General features: G+C 41.9%; 2 protein-coding genes across 5 annotated transcripts in view; one reads left to right on the top strand and one right to left on the bottom strand.

Moving 5' to 3' along the window:
* The window catches only part of LOC128746950 (filamin-A-interacting protein 1-like), a 52,996-nt gene that overhangs the window by 7,971 nt on the left and 27,915 nt on the right, over window positions 1-17,110 (bottom strand). The window contains exons 1-4 of one of the 2 annotated variants that reach the window (XM_053844351.1): window positions 10,166-11,559; window positions 1,766-2,036; window positions 1,475-1,648; window positions 1,222-1,400 (exon numbers count right to left, since the gene is read on the bottom strand). In XM_053844351.1, the coding sequence (XP_053700326.1) occupies window positions 1,222-1,400; window positions 1,475-1,648; window positions 1,766-2,029 (617 nt within the window). In that variant the 5' untranslated portion in view covers window positions 2,030-2,036; window positions 10,166-11,559. Of the gene's footprint in view, window positions 1-1,221; window positions 1,401-1,474; window positions 1,649-1,765; window positions 2,037-10,165; window positions 11,560-17,110 lie in introns of those variants that run through there. The other variant, XM_053844352.1, reaches the window with a different exon arrangement.
* tfb1m (transcription factor B1, mitochondrial) overlaps window positions 15,950-17,110 on the top strand; it is a 47,854-nt gene continuing 46,693 nt past the window's right edge. For all 3 annotated transcript variants that reach the window (XR_008412616.1, XM_053844353.1, XM_053844354.1), the window contains exon 1: window positions 15,950-15,996. The gene's annotated coding sequence lies outside the window, so the exon portion shown is untranslated. The remainder of the gene's footprint in view (window positions 15,997-17,110) is intronic.

Genomic DNA, 17,110 nt, shown 5'->3' with positions numbered 1-17,110 from the left:
GTGCAATTGTCGGTCCCCAAATCTGAGAGGACATTCCCAAAGCTCTGTCGGTTGATGCCTTTTTGCCAACCACTCCCACTGCGTCAAATATTGACTATTCCCAGTTGGGTTGGGTCCAAGTTTAGCGTCCCAGAGGGAGGGAGAAGCCTGTTGTCTGTGTTCCATGTTGACACGATCTACGGTTGTTGGTTTTAGGCCATGGTGTGCTGCTTACATGATTGTTGGCGCCTTGAGTGAAGCACATCATCATATAAGGTGCTGAATATGTGAGTATATGGGGTGGGATTTGATATAAAAAAAAAATTCAAGTTAATTGAATGTGCGCTTCATTAATCTCACAGTTTACCGGCATAAGAATATTTGCCACAAGACGCCACATTTTTCAATTTTTTGGGGAATTTTTTTCTTTTTTTTTTTTTGTTTATTTTGCATCAGTTTGACAATAGCACAATGAATCACGATGGTGGCTATATATACGTTTTTATATCGCCTTATTTAAACTAAGTCTCTTTTAATGTCTTGAAAATATTTGTATAACAATTTCAATTTCATAAGATTTTCAAGTACATTCAGAGTAATAGAAACCCTGGCCACTGTGTAGCAAAAAACATCCCAAACAGATGCTTTTGTTTGCTTTTGTTCAGGGATTCCTCCATGTTTGTTGTTGTTGTTATCATCCCAGCTGCCACGTGTCTTGTGCATCAGTGTGATCAGTGGACCAGGAACTCCTGCACTTACAAAGGTTCCATGTTGTCTGGAGAGCAAACTGTTCAATAACATTAAATTAATTTAAATTAAAATTTTTAACGTGTGTTTTTTGTAAGTCCCACCACTAGAATACATATAAGTCTATACAGCTACCATCAGCTAAGAATAATCACTGAGGATCACCACCTGCCCACGCATCCTAACTCCGCGCCACATATAAGGGCAAATGTTGTATTTATGCAGGTCAGAATTCTCTCTCCACAACCTCTACCAGTTAAGATATTGGCTCTCTGGCCCTCAGCTCCAAACATGATCCCAGTTGCAGGTTCAGGTGCCCCATGTCCTTCTCTCTGCTTCACCCCTCAGCTACTGCCCCAGTCTCCAAGTCTAGACTGCCAAAACCACCTATTAACGCAACAATGGATGATCTAACCTCAAAGTCATGACAACAAAATGTGGCGTCTCTTTCATGCGGAGTTTGCTGAAGTTAGTTTTAGTAAAGCATATTGCCACCTCTCTCTCTCCTGCTCCAGAAGGTTGGTGAAGTCATCACTCTTGTTCATGTAGTCGACGTGTTTGCGCTTCTCAGTGTCCAGCTCGTGAATGGTTCGGCGGTGGCACTTTTCCGCGAGCAGCAGCTGACTCAGCATCCGCCGGTAGGTCTCCTTGTGCTTTTCTTGCAGACGTTCCAGCTGAAAACGTCAGGTAGAGAGAACATTACAGGACCTGAAGCGATGGAGTGATGAGGTGTGAAACAGTGACTGACCTCGATCATAGGCTTGTGATAGACGCTCTGTTTGTGCGGCTTTGCTCCGGTGAGATCTCTGTCCCTCTGCAGGGCCTGCAGGGCCGAGCCAGACACGCCGGCCCCGTACTGTGATTCAAGTGAGACTGGTGGAGCTCGTTTGGTCTTGAGCATACCGATAACATCTTCTCTTGCCTAGAAGACATCACATATCACAGAAGCAGCACACCTTGTACTGTCATTTTCCACCACACGAGGGTGCTGTAGCACTGACTTCATCATTTTAACCCAGCTGGAATCTCATGAACTCACCTGCACCTCTCCTTCCATAATGCCCAACAGTTTCAGCAGCTCCTCTTTGGGTAGATTCATGATAGATCCTCCTCTGCTTCCTTCGGTCTCTTTAGGATGCAACAGTTGCTTCTCTTTGTCAGGGATGGCCTCCAGCTTTAACTCGTCCACTTTGACCTTCAAGCCCTTTCCAGGCAGAGGAAGGTCCGGCTCTGGCTGATCAGTTTGTGGAATCCCAAGAAGTGCGCTGACAGGGCGCTCCACCCCGCTGCTCTTGGATCTCATCTTTCCCCTGCCAGAAACAGAATGTGGTACATGAGTCCCTCAGAAAGACTCAATGGATATAGCGTATTTGACTCCCTGCCAGGAAGCAGAAGCTCTACATTGAGTCTCTGATCTGACTGAACTCATGCCTCATGCTCTCTGACTGCGTGAGCTTTCAGCCACATTACATTATCCGTTACATTATCTGTTTTCAACCACACTTTTATTAAGCTGATCGCTATTTCTCTATTTTGCCAAAGATAATAGATACATATCAACGCGATAAACTGACGCCGCTGGCATGAGAGCGTGCAGTACAGTGAATGACTCACGAGCAGGTCTTAAGTGCTGTTGACAAAATTGATGACACCATGCTCGGCTATTTTTACCCTCTGGGTACATGCCATGTGAATCCAGAGATACTACAGTATCTAGTAGTTTCACTTTACAGCGCTGTTACTGTTTGACAAGTGAGCAAGATGCCTTGGGTGTACCTAAAATTGTCGCCTCGAAATATCAACGCTGAGGAATTTTATATTTCATTGCTACAGTTTCCGACGATGCAGGACTCAAAATAGCGTAAAAGGTAGAGGAACGTGCGCAGATGGACTCCTAGTGGTGTCTCAACCGCCACGCATTTTATCCCTGCATGAGAAAAGCGCCCTCTCTGGAGCTCATTTTTTCCCTCTATTATTTGAGAAAAAGTTACTCTATCCTCAGTTCAACCCAATGTATTTTGAGAGAGTTGTTCCCCTGACCTGCAGGTGGCTCCTCCCACCTGATTCATCAGACAGGTAAACACAGTGTTTGGGAAATCCCCTTCAGTATTGACACATTTGATCATTCAAAACAAATCCTGATCCTCAACTAAGTAGCCATTTCAAGCCAATTGTTCTCGTAAAAACAAAAACAAAAACAAAAAAACACTTTTTGTTCACTACTATTTTACATCACTAAATCTTCTAATTTGACATATGCAAGAGAATATTCTGTACATTCATTCATACTGGCTGATGTAGCGACACTGGTGAATTTCTCTGCACAACAAATGGAAATTCCAATGTCAGAAGAGCTGCATTCCATCAGCGCCTGCAACATTCCTACTTGTCTATATGGAAAATAAAAAATAGCCAGCAGACTATGAGCCTCAAGTCTGACAACTTAGATCTTCATTCAAGGCATGTGAACCATCAACACAATGTCGTTGATGGACCCGCACACAGTACATCACCCTCCTCTAATAGGCTCTTGTTGGCGGACTCCCATTCAAGGCCTGGGCCTAAATTTAAATGTTTCTGTGAGCTTGGGGCGAGTCCAGCTGTCACATGTGTATTTGTGGGCACACAGAGAACAAAAGCCAGTAAAATATTCACAGTCAGGGTGTCGTTCAATTGGTCACAAATTGAAAACACACTGAAGTTCATGAGCAAAACAACGTCACATTGAGAATCAAAGGAGAAACCAAAGGTTTCAGCGACTGTCAAAAGAGACAGATACACATATACCACTGGTTCACATTAAGAACCCAAACTATTCCAGTGCATTATGGGAATGTTACCAGAAGGGATTTGTAATTGGTACATTATTGGCCTTCAGTTTGAGATGCCTGATGTGAAAGAACGCAGCTACCTTCAATTCATTTATTTTACAAGCCAAAGCTAAACAAGGTTCTGTTAAGAAGCTAAACATCATGCTTAAATGTGAGCAAACTTTGAACGACAAAGAAGTTGCTGAAGATTTGTTGCTGTTTTCACACTACTCTTGTTTTCCCATTAAAAGACTGACTTAAAAAATTAAAAGTTGAGAGTCAATATATTTTTATTATTGACAAAAATATTATTGTGATTTAAAGGGCTAACTTCTTTGAATGTTCTGTTGTTCAACAGATTCCTTAAAAACTAGAAAGGCAGTGGAAATGTGCGGACAGCAGGTGGCAGTAGCGTCACAAAGCTTTCAAAAGACACACACAGGAGACCGAAGAAGAAATAGCATGGAATGGAGTGGAATGAGAACGCATTCAAAATGTCCACGTTTTCTCACCGTTGTCACACGCAACAATGTACGTAAATCCAAACAAACCTTTGGAAACTTCACCAAAATAAAGTCACTTCTACTGTAAGTGAGTCAATTTCCATGCAACGTTTAAAGCTTCAGCTTCTTTTCAAGAACACATTTAAGTCGATGTCCAAGAATTTCAGAATAGTTTCATCTTTTTCATTATAACGTATGAGGTAAAAGCTATTTCAGATTAATGCCAAAGAATTCTGATGGATTTGAATTCCTTTAAAAGCACTTCATTACATGCAGACATTTTTGAAGTCAAGATGGGAGTAGACTAGAATGACTCCAGATGATTCAAGGCGGAATAAAAAGTAGCTTTTAAGTCTAGTGCTCTACATCAGAAGACCGATAACTCCTGCTCTGTGTGTACACTGTCAACCATAGCTATCTGAAAGTAGTCATACTTTCTCAAGATTTATTTGTTTTAGGAGTCCAAAGGGAGTAAAAAAAATAAATTAAGTTGATATATTCATATTACAAGCCACATGTGACTTTATGAGGTGCTATAAATGTTCCTTGCCTTAAAGCACTTGGCAACCACTGACGCATGACAACACAAATAAAATACAGTTTATTTAAGAGGGTTTTTTTTTCTGACAAGGAACGTTCCAAGATATCAGTGTAGCTGACTGAAGATTTCCCTGCTGCACAGTGTTTCCCATGCGATCGTACAAAGCCCCTCAGTGTGTTCCTGCATGTTGATGGACATCTTGTCATTTGCCTGGACGACTGGTGAACCCTGAGGTCAGGTTTTATGGAAGAGCCACGTTTCCAGAAATGAGAGATGTTGTATTCCGTGTCTGCCGAGTCTGCTCAAACTGGTGAGGGGTGGCTAAGGAATATTTTTGAAACATGCGCTCCTTTCCTTAACAATGAGTTCACAATGAGTTCATCACACCGTCACCGCGCCGATGAGTAACTGCCGGTAAACACGCGTGTCACCTTTATGTGTCACCCACATTGACACTGAGGTTCCACCATGATCTTCAGTTATATCCTGAAGTTCAGTCATTCCTGAATCCTGGGCTTGGTGAAATGAAGTTCAGTCATGGGTAGAGAGACTATGAACGGATGTGGTGTCAGGACACACTTTGAATATCAAATAAATGCTTCCTCAGTTGTGGGATTTTCACAAACCAGAAAGGTCATTCAGGCGTCATGGTGGCCATGCCTTGAGGAACAGTCCGTTTTAACTGCCAAAGCTTTTAACCCTCATCTCAACCTCTTCAGGCTACACGATACAAAATGGTGGGAATAGTAGCCCCCAGGGCTCCTGTTTTTTATGAACTCAGGTTTGTTCCCACAGTCCAAAAACATGCAGAAGTTTGTATAACATAGCTTTTGTTTTGTTTTGTATTGTTTTGATGTGCCCAGAGATGGACTGTCCAGGGTCTCCCCCGCCTCTCGCCCCTAGTAACTGGGATAAGACTTGCACTTGCAAGTGCCACATACTTTCCCAAAATATTATCTCAAGCCTGAACACAGGCCTTGAGCAGAACCAGCTCCAATCCAAATTGTGTAAACCTGTCAATCCAGTCAGAAGGAAGCATCAGCGTGTCCACCAGCTCTCTCGCGTGAACAGATCAAATTGAGCTTCAGCAAACACCACCTGATCTCTCATGTTTGGTGGCGAGGAAGTTGGCAGCAAAGAGCTAACCTGATGACACCTAACAAATGTATCTTGTATCTCATTTCCCCGTGATTAGAAAACCAACCGAGGGAACTTTTCCCCTCCAATTAACCAATCCTCTGCCTGAGTGATCAGGACAGGATCTCGGGTTTGCATTTCAAAGCGCTATTTTAAGCATGAGTTATTAGCTCCACTGTTCTGTGGAATATCCAAATGTGTCTGAGGCACATTTCTGGAATTCAAGTGCAGTGGCTCTTATGCTTGTGGAGCTGCGCATGTGTCACTGGCAGCTGTTGGTGAGGCCCTGCAGGCCAATATAAAATATGGCTGCCACTCCTGAAGATAGGGAGACCAGTACAAGTGAGGGGGTACAAGGGAATACCGCAGCCACTGGCTTGGGTTTCCTTAGGTTTTCAGCTTCTCACTACTGAGAGACAAATAGGTACTTGCAGTCAGGGGATGTGTTTGTATCTATGTCCATCGCTAGGTTGCCTTGGCAACAAAAATGATCACAGTTACTGTAGGAGTTTTCCAAAGTCTAGCACAAGGACCTATCTATCTATTCTATAGTCAAGTGAAGAAAGGTCCACAAAGCTGTCCAGCTATTTATGACACTGATAGTTATTTTTTAATACTTTGTCTGTCCCAGGAAGAGTTTTGTGTTGGTGAATGCCAGTTTAACATAAGTATGCATTAAGTTTTCAACTTCTGAATAAGCTTTTGGTACGTACGGCATTCAGTTTTTATGGTTAATAGGCAGAGTGATTGTGTGATGACAGCAGGCTGTGTTGACAGTTTATCAATGTGTTACCCAACTTTCAATTCTTTTCTTATTTGGATTTTTATTTCTTGCTGTGTGTACTGTAACGCCTGGAGTAACTAACCCCACTCTAAACCAGGCAACATAGAGTTCTCACAATCTTTTTGCTTTTCCCACAAGTTTATTGAACCCTTTAAAAAAAGCACAGCAAAAGCTTTATTTTCACTCAGATGCCTTTCACACTGATACCGCTCGGTTCTGGTTTTATTCTCCCATAATTTTGAATAGGCGGCCATGTTCAGGAAAAAAGTGGTTCGGAAGCCGAGAAATCGCTTCACTTCTGGAACCCTAAAAAGTTGGTTCAAGCTCACAAACCGTGACATCATTGGGGACCATGTTCTATTCAGTTGTGGTGTTCTAAAAAAATAAAAAAATAAAGAGTTTGAGGGCTGCATTCCTGACACAAACTGATACAGCCCTCGTGGTGCTCATGCTCCATCCCTTTTTCACTCTTTTTCCATGCGCCCCTTCTGGAACAGATTTTTTACTTCAATCTTAGACTGAAGATCCTCTCTATCAGCCCATTGCATGAATTTTGAAAGTCACCTTAAGCTAGGCGGGAACAAGTGCCAACAACTAGAACACTAACCAGGCCAATGATAGTGAACTCTAAATGTTCCACAAGGAAAATATATTTTTTATTGGACGAGACACATCAAAGATGATAACTTCTGTGATCACTACAATAATATTTGTTGCCATTTTTGCCCTTTCTTCTGACTTGAACACCAGCCACCCAAAATGACGGTGTGTTTTTAGCGGGGTGTGTGTGGGCAATGTTGTTGATCCTTGTCTGTTGGCGTGTTGATAGCATTTACTATAAAAAGAGGAGGGATGCAAAGGGAGATGGCAGTTTTACAGAGGGGGTCATTTCGATTGTTTTTTCGGGTGTGTCACACCCCGCGTCTTCTCTCAACTCAAGTATTGTTCATATGGATGAAAACAAATACTTGTGTACACGCTAACAGAATATTGGACCTATTTCGCTGGTGAGTTCTTTGCTTCCTTCTGAGTAACACTGTATAGCGTCCTCCCACTTAGGTTCCGCTTCAACTTGCATCAATGGTTCTATAGAACACTCCAAGGTTCTGAGAATCCAGAACAGCATCGGTTCAGGAACTAGAACCTTGGTAGTGTGATAGGAGTCCTGACTAAATCTGTGGTTTAACAGATGGCAAAAATGCTAGTGTAAGAGAAACTAGATTACAAGGCATTAAGCAATGTCAATATGTCCGGCTGAGTGATATGTCAGCTCTATATACAGTAGGCTGCCTTTCAAATCAATAGCACTTTGGCAGGCACCCAATCTCAGTTAAATATAGGGCAAGTCATTGATTTACATTCAGGACTGATATATTTGCGGGACTGATAACTGCTGGTTCAAATTCCTAAATGTGTCTTTTATAAAACGGGATGACGCTCCCGCAGCTTTATCAAACCAGACTCGGAGTGAAGACAGAGTCATCCGCTCCCAGTTGTCTTTGTGTTGGGTGATGTCACATCAGCTGGAGAGGGTGGGAGGCGGCGGGAGGATAAGGGTGAGGTTGTCTCTGGACTCTTGACAATCCAGGTCACGCAGCAGATTCCCATGTTGGGACGATTCATATTTTCTTTTCAGTTGATGTGTGTCTTGACAAATGCACAGAGGCTAGCAGGAACCATGTGTCTCCCGATGATTTCATGTGGATAAAATGAAATTCATTTGAGCATCGTTCCAGCCCATAAATATGTGCAGGATGAAAGATGTCACCCCGCTGGATCGGTGAAAGACACTTAGCAGAGGACTGCGTCACGATTTGTACTTCTCCAGTGAAAATGACAGGCGGGCGGGTGCACGTCGCCCCTTTGCTTGTTCCATTTAATGGTAACAGGAGTGAGGCTAGAGGGCGACCTCTTCTCCATATGTAGCACAGTTGCAGCACAATACCACACAGTGATGGGTTTGATGAAAGGTACAAGCGCAGCTTATGAGCTGAAAGTCAAAACTGTCTTTGGTTTCGGTTAGCTACTCACAACAACTCACAAAAAATCCACCATTATATTTTAACCACCAACTTCTTAGAGATGTACAAGCAACTTGTTGCTAAAGAACTCACCAATATTGCTTCTGTTACTCAGTCTAAATAGTTTTTTTTGTTTGTTTCTTGTATGTTTTTCTTGTGACTATTATGAATTGACGTGGCCACTCTGAACCAATTCACTTTTTCAGGGAGCCTACACTCAAGCTGTCAGTTCATGTTTTGCCTCATCGACTTACATAGAGAGGTGGACGTTACAGTACTCAAGCTCGTGGCGATATCATTAAAGGAATCAGCTGTATCAATACCATGGGTTCTTCAGTTGGACTGTGGACAATATAGTGACGTTGACAATAGCACGCAAGGTAATGGCTACCGAATGCTACATGCTATTTAAGGTCCAACAATGTGTCCTGAGATCATCAGCGTGTAGCACTAAGTTCGATGATAAATATGCTTCGCCCTCGAATCCACGCCGGCGTGGATTAACCAATAGCGAAAGCAGTTAGAGGGCGCCACACATATTCTTAGAACTGCGGTTACATTAGGTAACCAGGATTTTCACTGAGTTCCTCTCCATGCTTCCTTTTGTGCCACCAAATGAAACCAACAAATGAATCTGAATGAATCTTTACTAGTGCCGAGCACTGGTGAACGCCAAAAAGAAGATCCATTACCTCTTTATTCGAAAGGAATAGATACACCAGCAAAATTCAGGGATTTTGGAGGACAGATGCCATAGATCAAGTTGGCATCTGGCATGAACCGTATAAAAGCCTTACACCAAAAACAAAGGAAGGTGGTCCGTGTGCAAAGTATAATACATTATATGACGGGCAAACTTGTAAAAACATGATTTATTGTCATTAGATTTATCAATGATCTTTGCAATTCAACGCATCATAATTCATGTGATGCTCTTTGATCGTGAAATACTTGAGACAAACTGTGAGGTTGATGAAAAGTTTCTTTAAAAATGGTGTCTTCTTGTTGTTAACGTGGCACACCGCAAACATCTTCAGGGGAGGTTTCATCCCTGACCGTGCTTGATTTAAGCAGACTTGACCCCAACTGGCAAATATCAAAGTCAAGAGAGATAAAAGTGTTGCTAATTTCTGTTATTATCTTGTGTTAGCTTTGTGCTTATTAGTTTAAAGAGCATGGTAGCAGTTGCTAAGTGACACAACAACGTCACTATTTTCCGGATAACTAGTGTGATTCTATCCTTAGTAAGGAAAGGTCAGTAAGGCAACACAGTTAAGGAATTATGTTCTCCATCGGCTGACACACTACATTCTTTATTACTGCTGAATAGCATTATCATTAATGACCCAATAAATAGAATAACATCACTCCCACCAGGCAGAGTGAACCATGAGCCCTTGTTGTCGGAGGGCTTTTGCGCCCACTTGAAAACCAGACACCATCCACGTGTTAAATGGTCTCATTCATAAAGCAACGCTGGATTGATCACCCAGCAATGTTTGATTCACGACCCTCTGGCTTCTGTCTGTGACACATTGTGATGCGCGTCCATGCCAACTGAGGCATTCAGTAGAGCGGATATCATTTATCAAGCCATTCAATGAGACAAAGTGCTGAGAAAGAAGCATGTTTGTGGGTCCTACCTGTTGAAGTGTCGCCCCAGATTCAAACTGTCAGTCAGGCAGAGTGAAACAGTAGAGAGATAGAAAAGCTCTGAATCATCCGCGGTTATCCGCTGCTCTTCTCGATGACTTCTGGCTATTCAGCGATGCAAAGAGTCATCCTCAGCCCTGGCTCCTCTGTTTCTCTAAGCTGGGAGGGAAGAGTGGAGAGCAACAACTGACTCTCTCTCCTTCTCCGTCACTCCTCCTGCTGCTCCAGTAACAGCTCACCTCTTGTTTAAACGTCTTAGATAAAGAGTCTTCGAGCGAGAGTGAAGTGTGTGAGCATGATCGCCGTTGTCACAGCGCCAGATATTTTCACTGGGCTACAATCTTCCTTCTCTTTGACAAGAGTCAGGGAGGCTAAAAAAGTCCGGCACTATATTTAACTCTCGCCCTCCTGCCAGAGCGGGTGCCGTTAGCAGCTGAAGCTAGTTGTAATGCCTGATGTTTCGGCTGCAGGGCAAGGAGAGCCAACTCTTCCCCGCTGACCCTTGACGACAGCTGAGCCATCATCCTGGGAAAGTCCGGTGACAGAAGCCACTCGACTCCTCGCAGCGGTCCAAGGAACCACCAACTGCTGACTGAGGAGAGTGGAACGTGGCCAAACTTTCCAGGACTTCAGCAGCCCACAATGCCGTGTTGGCCCTGCTGTTTAAAAGCAATCCAAATGTGCTGGACTTGTGAAGTGATCAGAGCATTGTGCACCTGACATGGTTCTTGATTTTTTTTTTTGAAAATGAATCTTGCTAATTCAGTGGGAACCCAGCTTTTATTTAAGCCTCTAACTTTATGGATGCATAAACCAGGTTTATGTGAGGTTTGCTGCTAGAGCCGTACAATAGACTACTTTATTGTACCATTAGTGACGAGGCTTTAGACAGTTTATTAGTTTGAACAGCTTGTTTTTTCCACTTTGATGTAAAATGTGAGAACAGAATGTCCTCCGTGGGGCGGAGAGTTGCCTAAAGAGTGAGAATAGCTCGAAACATTCACGTATACGATGCAGCGGAAGTGCGAGAAGAACTCTCCAGGGAGATCACGATGGGCCAGGAGATCCATGAGTTACTGACTAACAATTTGTGACTCATTATTTTAGCTAGGCTGCGGTGTCCTCAGGAGCTGACAAAGACAAGTATACTCTGCGAGTTTAGTCCTTTGGCCCCTTGATGTGATATAATGCAGTTCTGTTTCTGTTTTTCTACAATGTTCAGAGATGAATGTAGCCACGCGCACAACTCTTGTTATTGGTGTTATCCATTTGCCCTTGCAAAATGTACAACCCCAAATGGACTGCCAGTTGGCCATCAAGGTCCGTGGCCGTGAGTAGGGGAGTTTGTTCGGGATGCTGAATTCTAATGTTTGTATTGACAGGGAAATCGGCGTGTGGGTATGTTGTACGTCACCTGATTCAACTCAACTTCCTCTTCATGTGTTTTCATTTGTGATGTATGATGCATGTTAATCCAACTTAATACTGTTAACTTTCACAACTCATTTACAGGCTAAGCCTCTGATGTTTTTTTGAATGATAGCTTCCAGATAGAGTGATGCAAACGTGTGCAAGACTTTGTGCTGCCTTTTATACAGCCGTCTTGGCTCCCCCTCCGCCTGCTGATGTTGTTATAATCCAGACGCAGGTATACACGCTCACATACACACTCTGCTATTTATCCAGGCTTTCTGTACGTTGCGGAAATGTGTGCCGGACATTATCTTATCTCTAGGTGGAGACTGAAGCAAACAATCGAGCAGATAAAGGGTTCACGTCAGATAGACCCCGACTCCCTCCGTCAGCGCTCCTCATGCAGTTTGGAGCGCACGATTCATTGTCAAATTAAGTGGGTGTGGGGTTGATGTCATGCTTTCCCCCAGCGGACGGAGCGCACACAACATGGTCAGACCCTCTGATAAATCACTTTGAATCAAGAGCGCAACACGCTGAAAGCCCGACTGTCTCATCCTGCTATTTCAGGAGCGACAAATATTTGCTTGTCAAACACTCTTGACGTCACTGGTCAACATGCGGTATCTGCAACAAGGCTCCATTGAAAATGAGGTCATGAGAAGTGTATTTTGATTGAATGCCATGATTCCCACACCCAGAGTGATGTCATGTGGTCGGCCAGGAAGAGGTTTGTTATGATCTCAGCGCGTACATAATGCCCACCGGACTGTGCTTCCCTCCAGGGCCCTGTGAGGTCTGCGAGTTATTAATCATTGAATAAATGAAAGCTAGTTATTCCCACCAGTGCGATCAGAACGCAGGAGGTCACTTTTAATCAAAACAAGATGTCTGATAAAACACTGTGGGAGTAGCTTGTTGGAGGCTTTGACTTGGAAAGATCAAGTAAATGTCAGAGGCAAATGCTGGTGTTAGTGTGTAATGTGACTGAGCAGACTGGTCAATAATGTACCTGCGACACACCAACTGTATCAACAGACTTCATTCATAACAACTTTGCTGTGCTGCTAGTGTCTAGTGCAGGAATATTTAGTGATAGCTTTACATCTAGTTAAAAAAAAAAAAAATTCTTTTGAAATGTATTTTTATTTCCTTTTTCCTTTGTTTTTTATTTTTGCACATTTATTATTATATTGTCTTGCGTTCCTTATCACCAGCTGAATTCAATTATTTTTAATTTATTCATTTATTTTTTTACAGTTTTATTTCACCTAAAAATAATGATCAGTTTATCAAAATAATTGTTTTTGGTGTGATTGACTAAACTTTTTTTTTTTTTTTGGAAGAGCAATTTTGGTTGAATAAAAACTGCATGTTTATTTAAAAAATTTTATTTGCTCTGTTTATGTTGATTTGATTTTGAACGTTTTTTTTATATATAATTTTTTATTCTCAGTATATTGTTTGTTTTTTTTTGAGACAGAGTTATTGTCTGTGCTTCTCTGAGCACATAGACCCAAATGGTTGCCATTTTTCTAACTTTTCTTTACATGGAACATGTAAACAAGGCAAAAAAGGAGTTACACTTGTAATGCTACAAACTGAAACACACAGTAAATGTTTAGATTTACCTTTATATGCCCGTCCTTTCCCTGAAAACATGTCAGGTGACAATAGAAATCCAAACTGTACGTGTATCTGCCTTATGATGGATCATAAATCGTCTGAGGTTGTAACAGCATTTATGAGGAAGTAATAACAAACACTGCCTCATTCAAAACTAACCAATCAGAAGTCTCATCATAACAACTGTGCCGTTGCTTGGATACCTTTATAAACAAAAGTAAAATACTTGTGGTCAGGTCAAAGATGAGCTCAGATTGCAGCTTTAGGGGAAATGAATTCATACAGCTAATTCTTGTCGGTTTGGACTTTAGTTTACCAGGTCTGATGTTGCTTCCTTGTACTTCTTGAGTGATTTAGAGTTCACCAAGTCCGTTTTGCAGTTCTTTATCTACGAAGGTCTTGCCTGCTGTATTTATCAGAACTTTACTGTGGACTTCCTAGCTTAATTCAAACTTTTATCAACTCTTTTTATGACTTCCTCATCTGGTACAGCCTTCCTAGTTTATCTAATCTTTATTGTTTTTCTTTTTCTCCCAGTGTTGTTTTGACTTTTTACTTCCACAAATGTATTAAACATGTCCCTGATGCCCAATTGAGTTTTCTGACTTCTTTGTTTCCTGTCTCTCAAATGGACTTCCTGGCCAACCCCTCCTAGTTTAGCAAGTCTCTTGCAGATGTCCGCGACAACCCACTGTGCTTTGTCTTCAGAGTTCATCAGGTCTTTTGAGAACACCATGGTTCATTAGATCAGATTCAGTCCTTTTTTCAACTTCCTAGTCGACCAACTTCGTACAGATTCTGCCACCTATTTCTCCCGTGTTGACCTGGTAGCTCTGCAGGTCCAGTTCATTTCATTTGTTTCCCAAATGTGTTTCCATCGGTTTCAGACAATTTGGAATTTGTTTGCTCATTCCTAACCCTGCAACTCTAACTCTTAACTTTAATCTTCCTAGTCTTCTCAGTCTATCCTTGGCAAGTCAAATTCAAACACCCTACGTTCCATGTATTGAGAACACTATAGTTGACCATGTCTTTTTCAAATTTTTAAACATATTAATCCATTGGTGGATGATTTAAGACACTCTATCAATATATTGACCATTGTCCACCCCACTATTGACCTTTGTCGCCCCAACTACGGTCTATTTGAGTCTTCCTAGTTCACTAAAGCAGTGATAAGGTTTTGCTCAGAATTGTGTTCCAGTTCCATTATATTTCACCATCAGTGTCCAAGATCTCGAGGCAACTATGTACTTCATTTGAAGGCAAACAAACAATGGCGCACGGTTCACAGAAGCGCTGTCTGTACCGCAGGATTCTCTCCGCCACTTCTCCCGTAATGTCTCCGTCACCGGATGTTTTCTCAACTAATTACGGGCTCCACTTCCAAAAACAGTCATTGTTCAAAACCGCAACTGCACACCATCATCACTGAGAAGAAATGAAAATTACATCATGTCGTTTCTTAACTCTGATGACTCTCACACAAGAGTTAGCAGTTTCCTCGTATAAATTACACCTCAGACGACCACAGAAGTAGTGAAGTAAGTAAATATCTCACTTTGCTTACGTCCAGTTGGGTACAACACGATTATTATCGATGTTTTTCAAGGCAATTGATGAAATTATACATCTGTTTTCACTTTTGGGCTGTTGAACTTCCTCGCGAAGCCTTGATACATCCCACGGAATACCACAAGATCCCGGAGACGCTATTTATCAGCGTCTTATTGTCTAATATTCCTGGGAATATTTAGAGTTTGTGAGCCAATTTCTCACTCAAGGCATGAACACTGCTGAGAGATTGAAGCATGGTCATAAATTAACGCAATAGCAGAGTGTCTGGAAAAACATCAGAACTTTTGAGAAATTTGTTTTAGTCATCCATTTTCTGACGCTTGTTCTCATCACGGGGTCATCACGTGTTACTTGTTAGGTATATCTCACTAAATATCCTAAGAAATGTATTGATTTTATCAAAAACAAAGACTAAAAAAATGATTGAAATAATAAGAAAGAAATGATAAGAATATATAGCATCAGCCTCAGCTGACTTAAATGGATGGCTGTTGTTGATGCAGCAACTTCACAGACGCACACCCTAAACACCGCAACACTATTTTTCAACCAAGGTTGGCCACAGCAAAAGAGAAAACACCACTGATCTGTGCAACCCTGCGAGTGAGTGTTTCCTTCCCGAGCTGCAACACCCTCTGACACATTGTGGGTTGAAAACCGAAGCTGGAACGACCACAAGGACAAAAGGGTCATTCCAGACAACAGTTGTGTCAACAGCAAGATAAGTCTCTAGTTCAGAATTACTTCATAACTGCTTATCTTTCTGTAGATTGGATCATATCAAACTATATTCCTTCATATTCGTCCTCATCTCTGTCTCTTCTCTGCGTGTTCAACTCAGTCTGGCCTCCCTAACTTTGTCTAACGTTACTTCCTGTGCCGTCCTGTCCTTCATACTCACTCCTAACGAAAATCGGAGCGTCTTGGACACAGCCACTTCTAACTCTGCTTCTTGTCTCACTGTCAAAACGAATAAAAATCGCAGTCACCTGAATAATAAAATGGATTTTATGGTCCCAAGTGAAATGCCGCCACCTCCCGGTCACAACGTGTAAACAGTTTCTGGTGACGAGTTGCATCTCAAGGGCAAGTCAAGGCCCGCCCATTTCTATTTGATTGGCTGAGTTAGGCTGGGCTTGCTCGCCGATTGGACGATTTACCGAATGACGAAAACGGAAACGAGAAGGAGACCAAAATAACACCGGTGAGAAACGTGGGCTTTATTATTACAACCTTTTGTTCTGTTCTACTGTGAATTAATCGTTTCTTTTTGGCGCAGACTAATTATATCTGTTATATGTTTTAACTGACCAACACAGTAATGGGTTTGTAGTGGTGGTTGCTTATTGCCCATGTTAGCCTTAGATGCTAAGTGATGCTTATTGACACTGATGTTCAGTGCAGTTTTCCCCTTACAACTACTGAATCTCTTCATATTTGTCATTGTCGTCTTTCTCAGTAACTAATGTGATAGTCAATGAATGATATTGCAAAGCTAATATCACGAATACCTCCACAGAATATGGCTAATATTGACTAATCGTGACTAAGACGCAACAGCTTTCAGACCAACGTCATTTACTTGTCTCCATGTAAGACCCCACTGAATTATGTAAAAATACAAGGCGTTTTTAATATGTATATGTTTTCAAAATGTGCATTATTAATGCATATTTGCCTATCACCCTTTGGAAATCTTTTACCCAAAGTGCTTTAGAGGACAAAAATGTAGAGCACAAATATACAATACACAGGGCTGTTCCATAGTTGCCAAAGAAATGTATGTATGTATGTAGACGTGAGTATACAAAGAGTAATAAAATGGAACAGTTGTAACCAAGAAACCAATACAGCGTCACATACAAGTAAGTAAATTTTTTAAGCATTCCAGAAGTTGAGTTGCAGGTCGTGTTTCCTCATGCTGTGGCCCTCTCAGCATTTCTGTAATGTTTTCAAATGCCTGCCCAAAGCAGGCTTTAAAAGTTGGCGATAAAATCCTTAAGTAAATACTAAAGTGCACAGGGAGCTCGTGATGTCAAGACAACACTTGAGCTCTGTGATGTTGTCTGTCTGTATCAGTAAGGCGGTACATGGCTGAGATTTAGACCAGTAGCACAGTAGGTGAATAGAAATCTTGTTGGTGCCATTGAGGAGAGACATACTCTATCATGACAGGAAAGTATGTTTTTCCAAGTCAAACGATAAGAGGTTGGTACTCTTTATTAGTGAGAAGTCAAATTGTGCATCTCTACTTTCTTCTGTTCCCTGAAAGTGGTGATATGGACTGTAGCCTATCCCAGCTAGTAAGGGTGAGGTGC

The sequence above is a fragment of the Synchiropus splendidus genome, chromosome 16 (assembly GCF_027744825.2).
Source record: "Synchiropus splendidus isolate RoL2022-P1 chromosome 16, RoL_Sspl_1.0, whole genome shotgun sequence".
NCBI classification, from domain to species: Eukaryota; Metazoa; Chordata; class Actinopteri; order Syngnathiformes; family Callionymidae; genus Synchiropus; species Synchiropus splendidus.
This window is presented reverse-complemented; position numbering and strand designations above follow the sequence as displayed.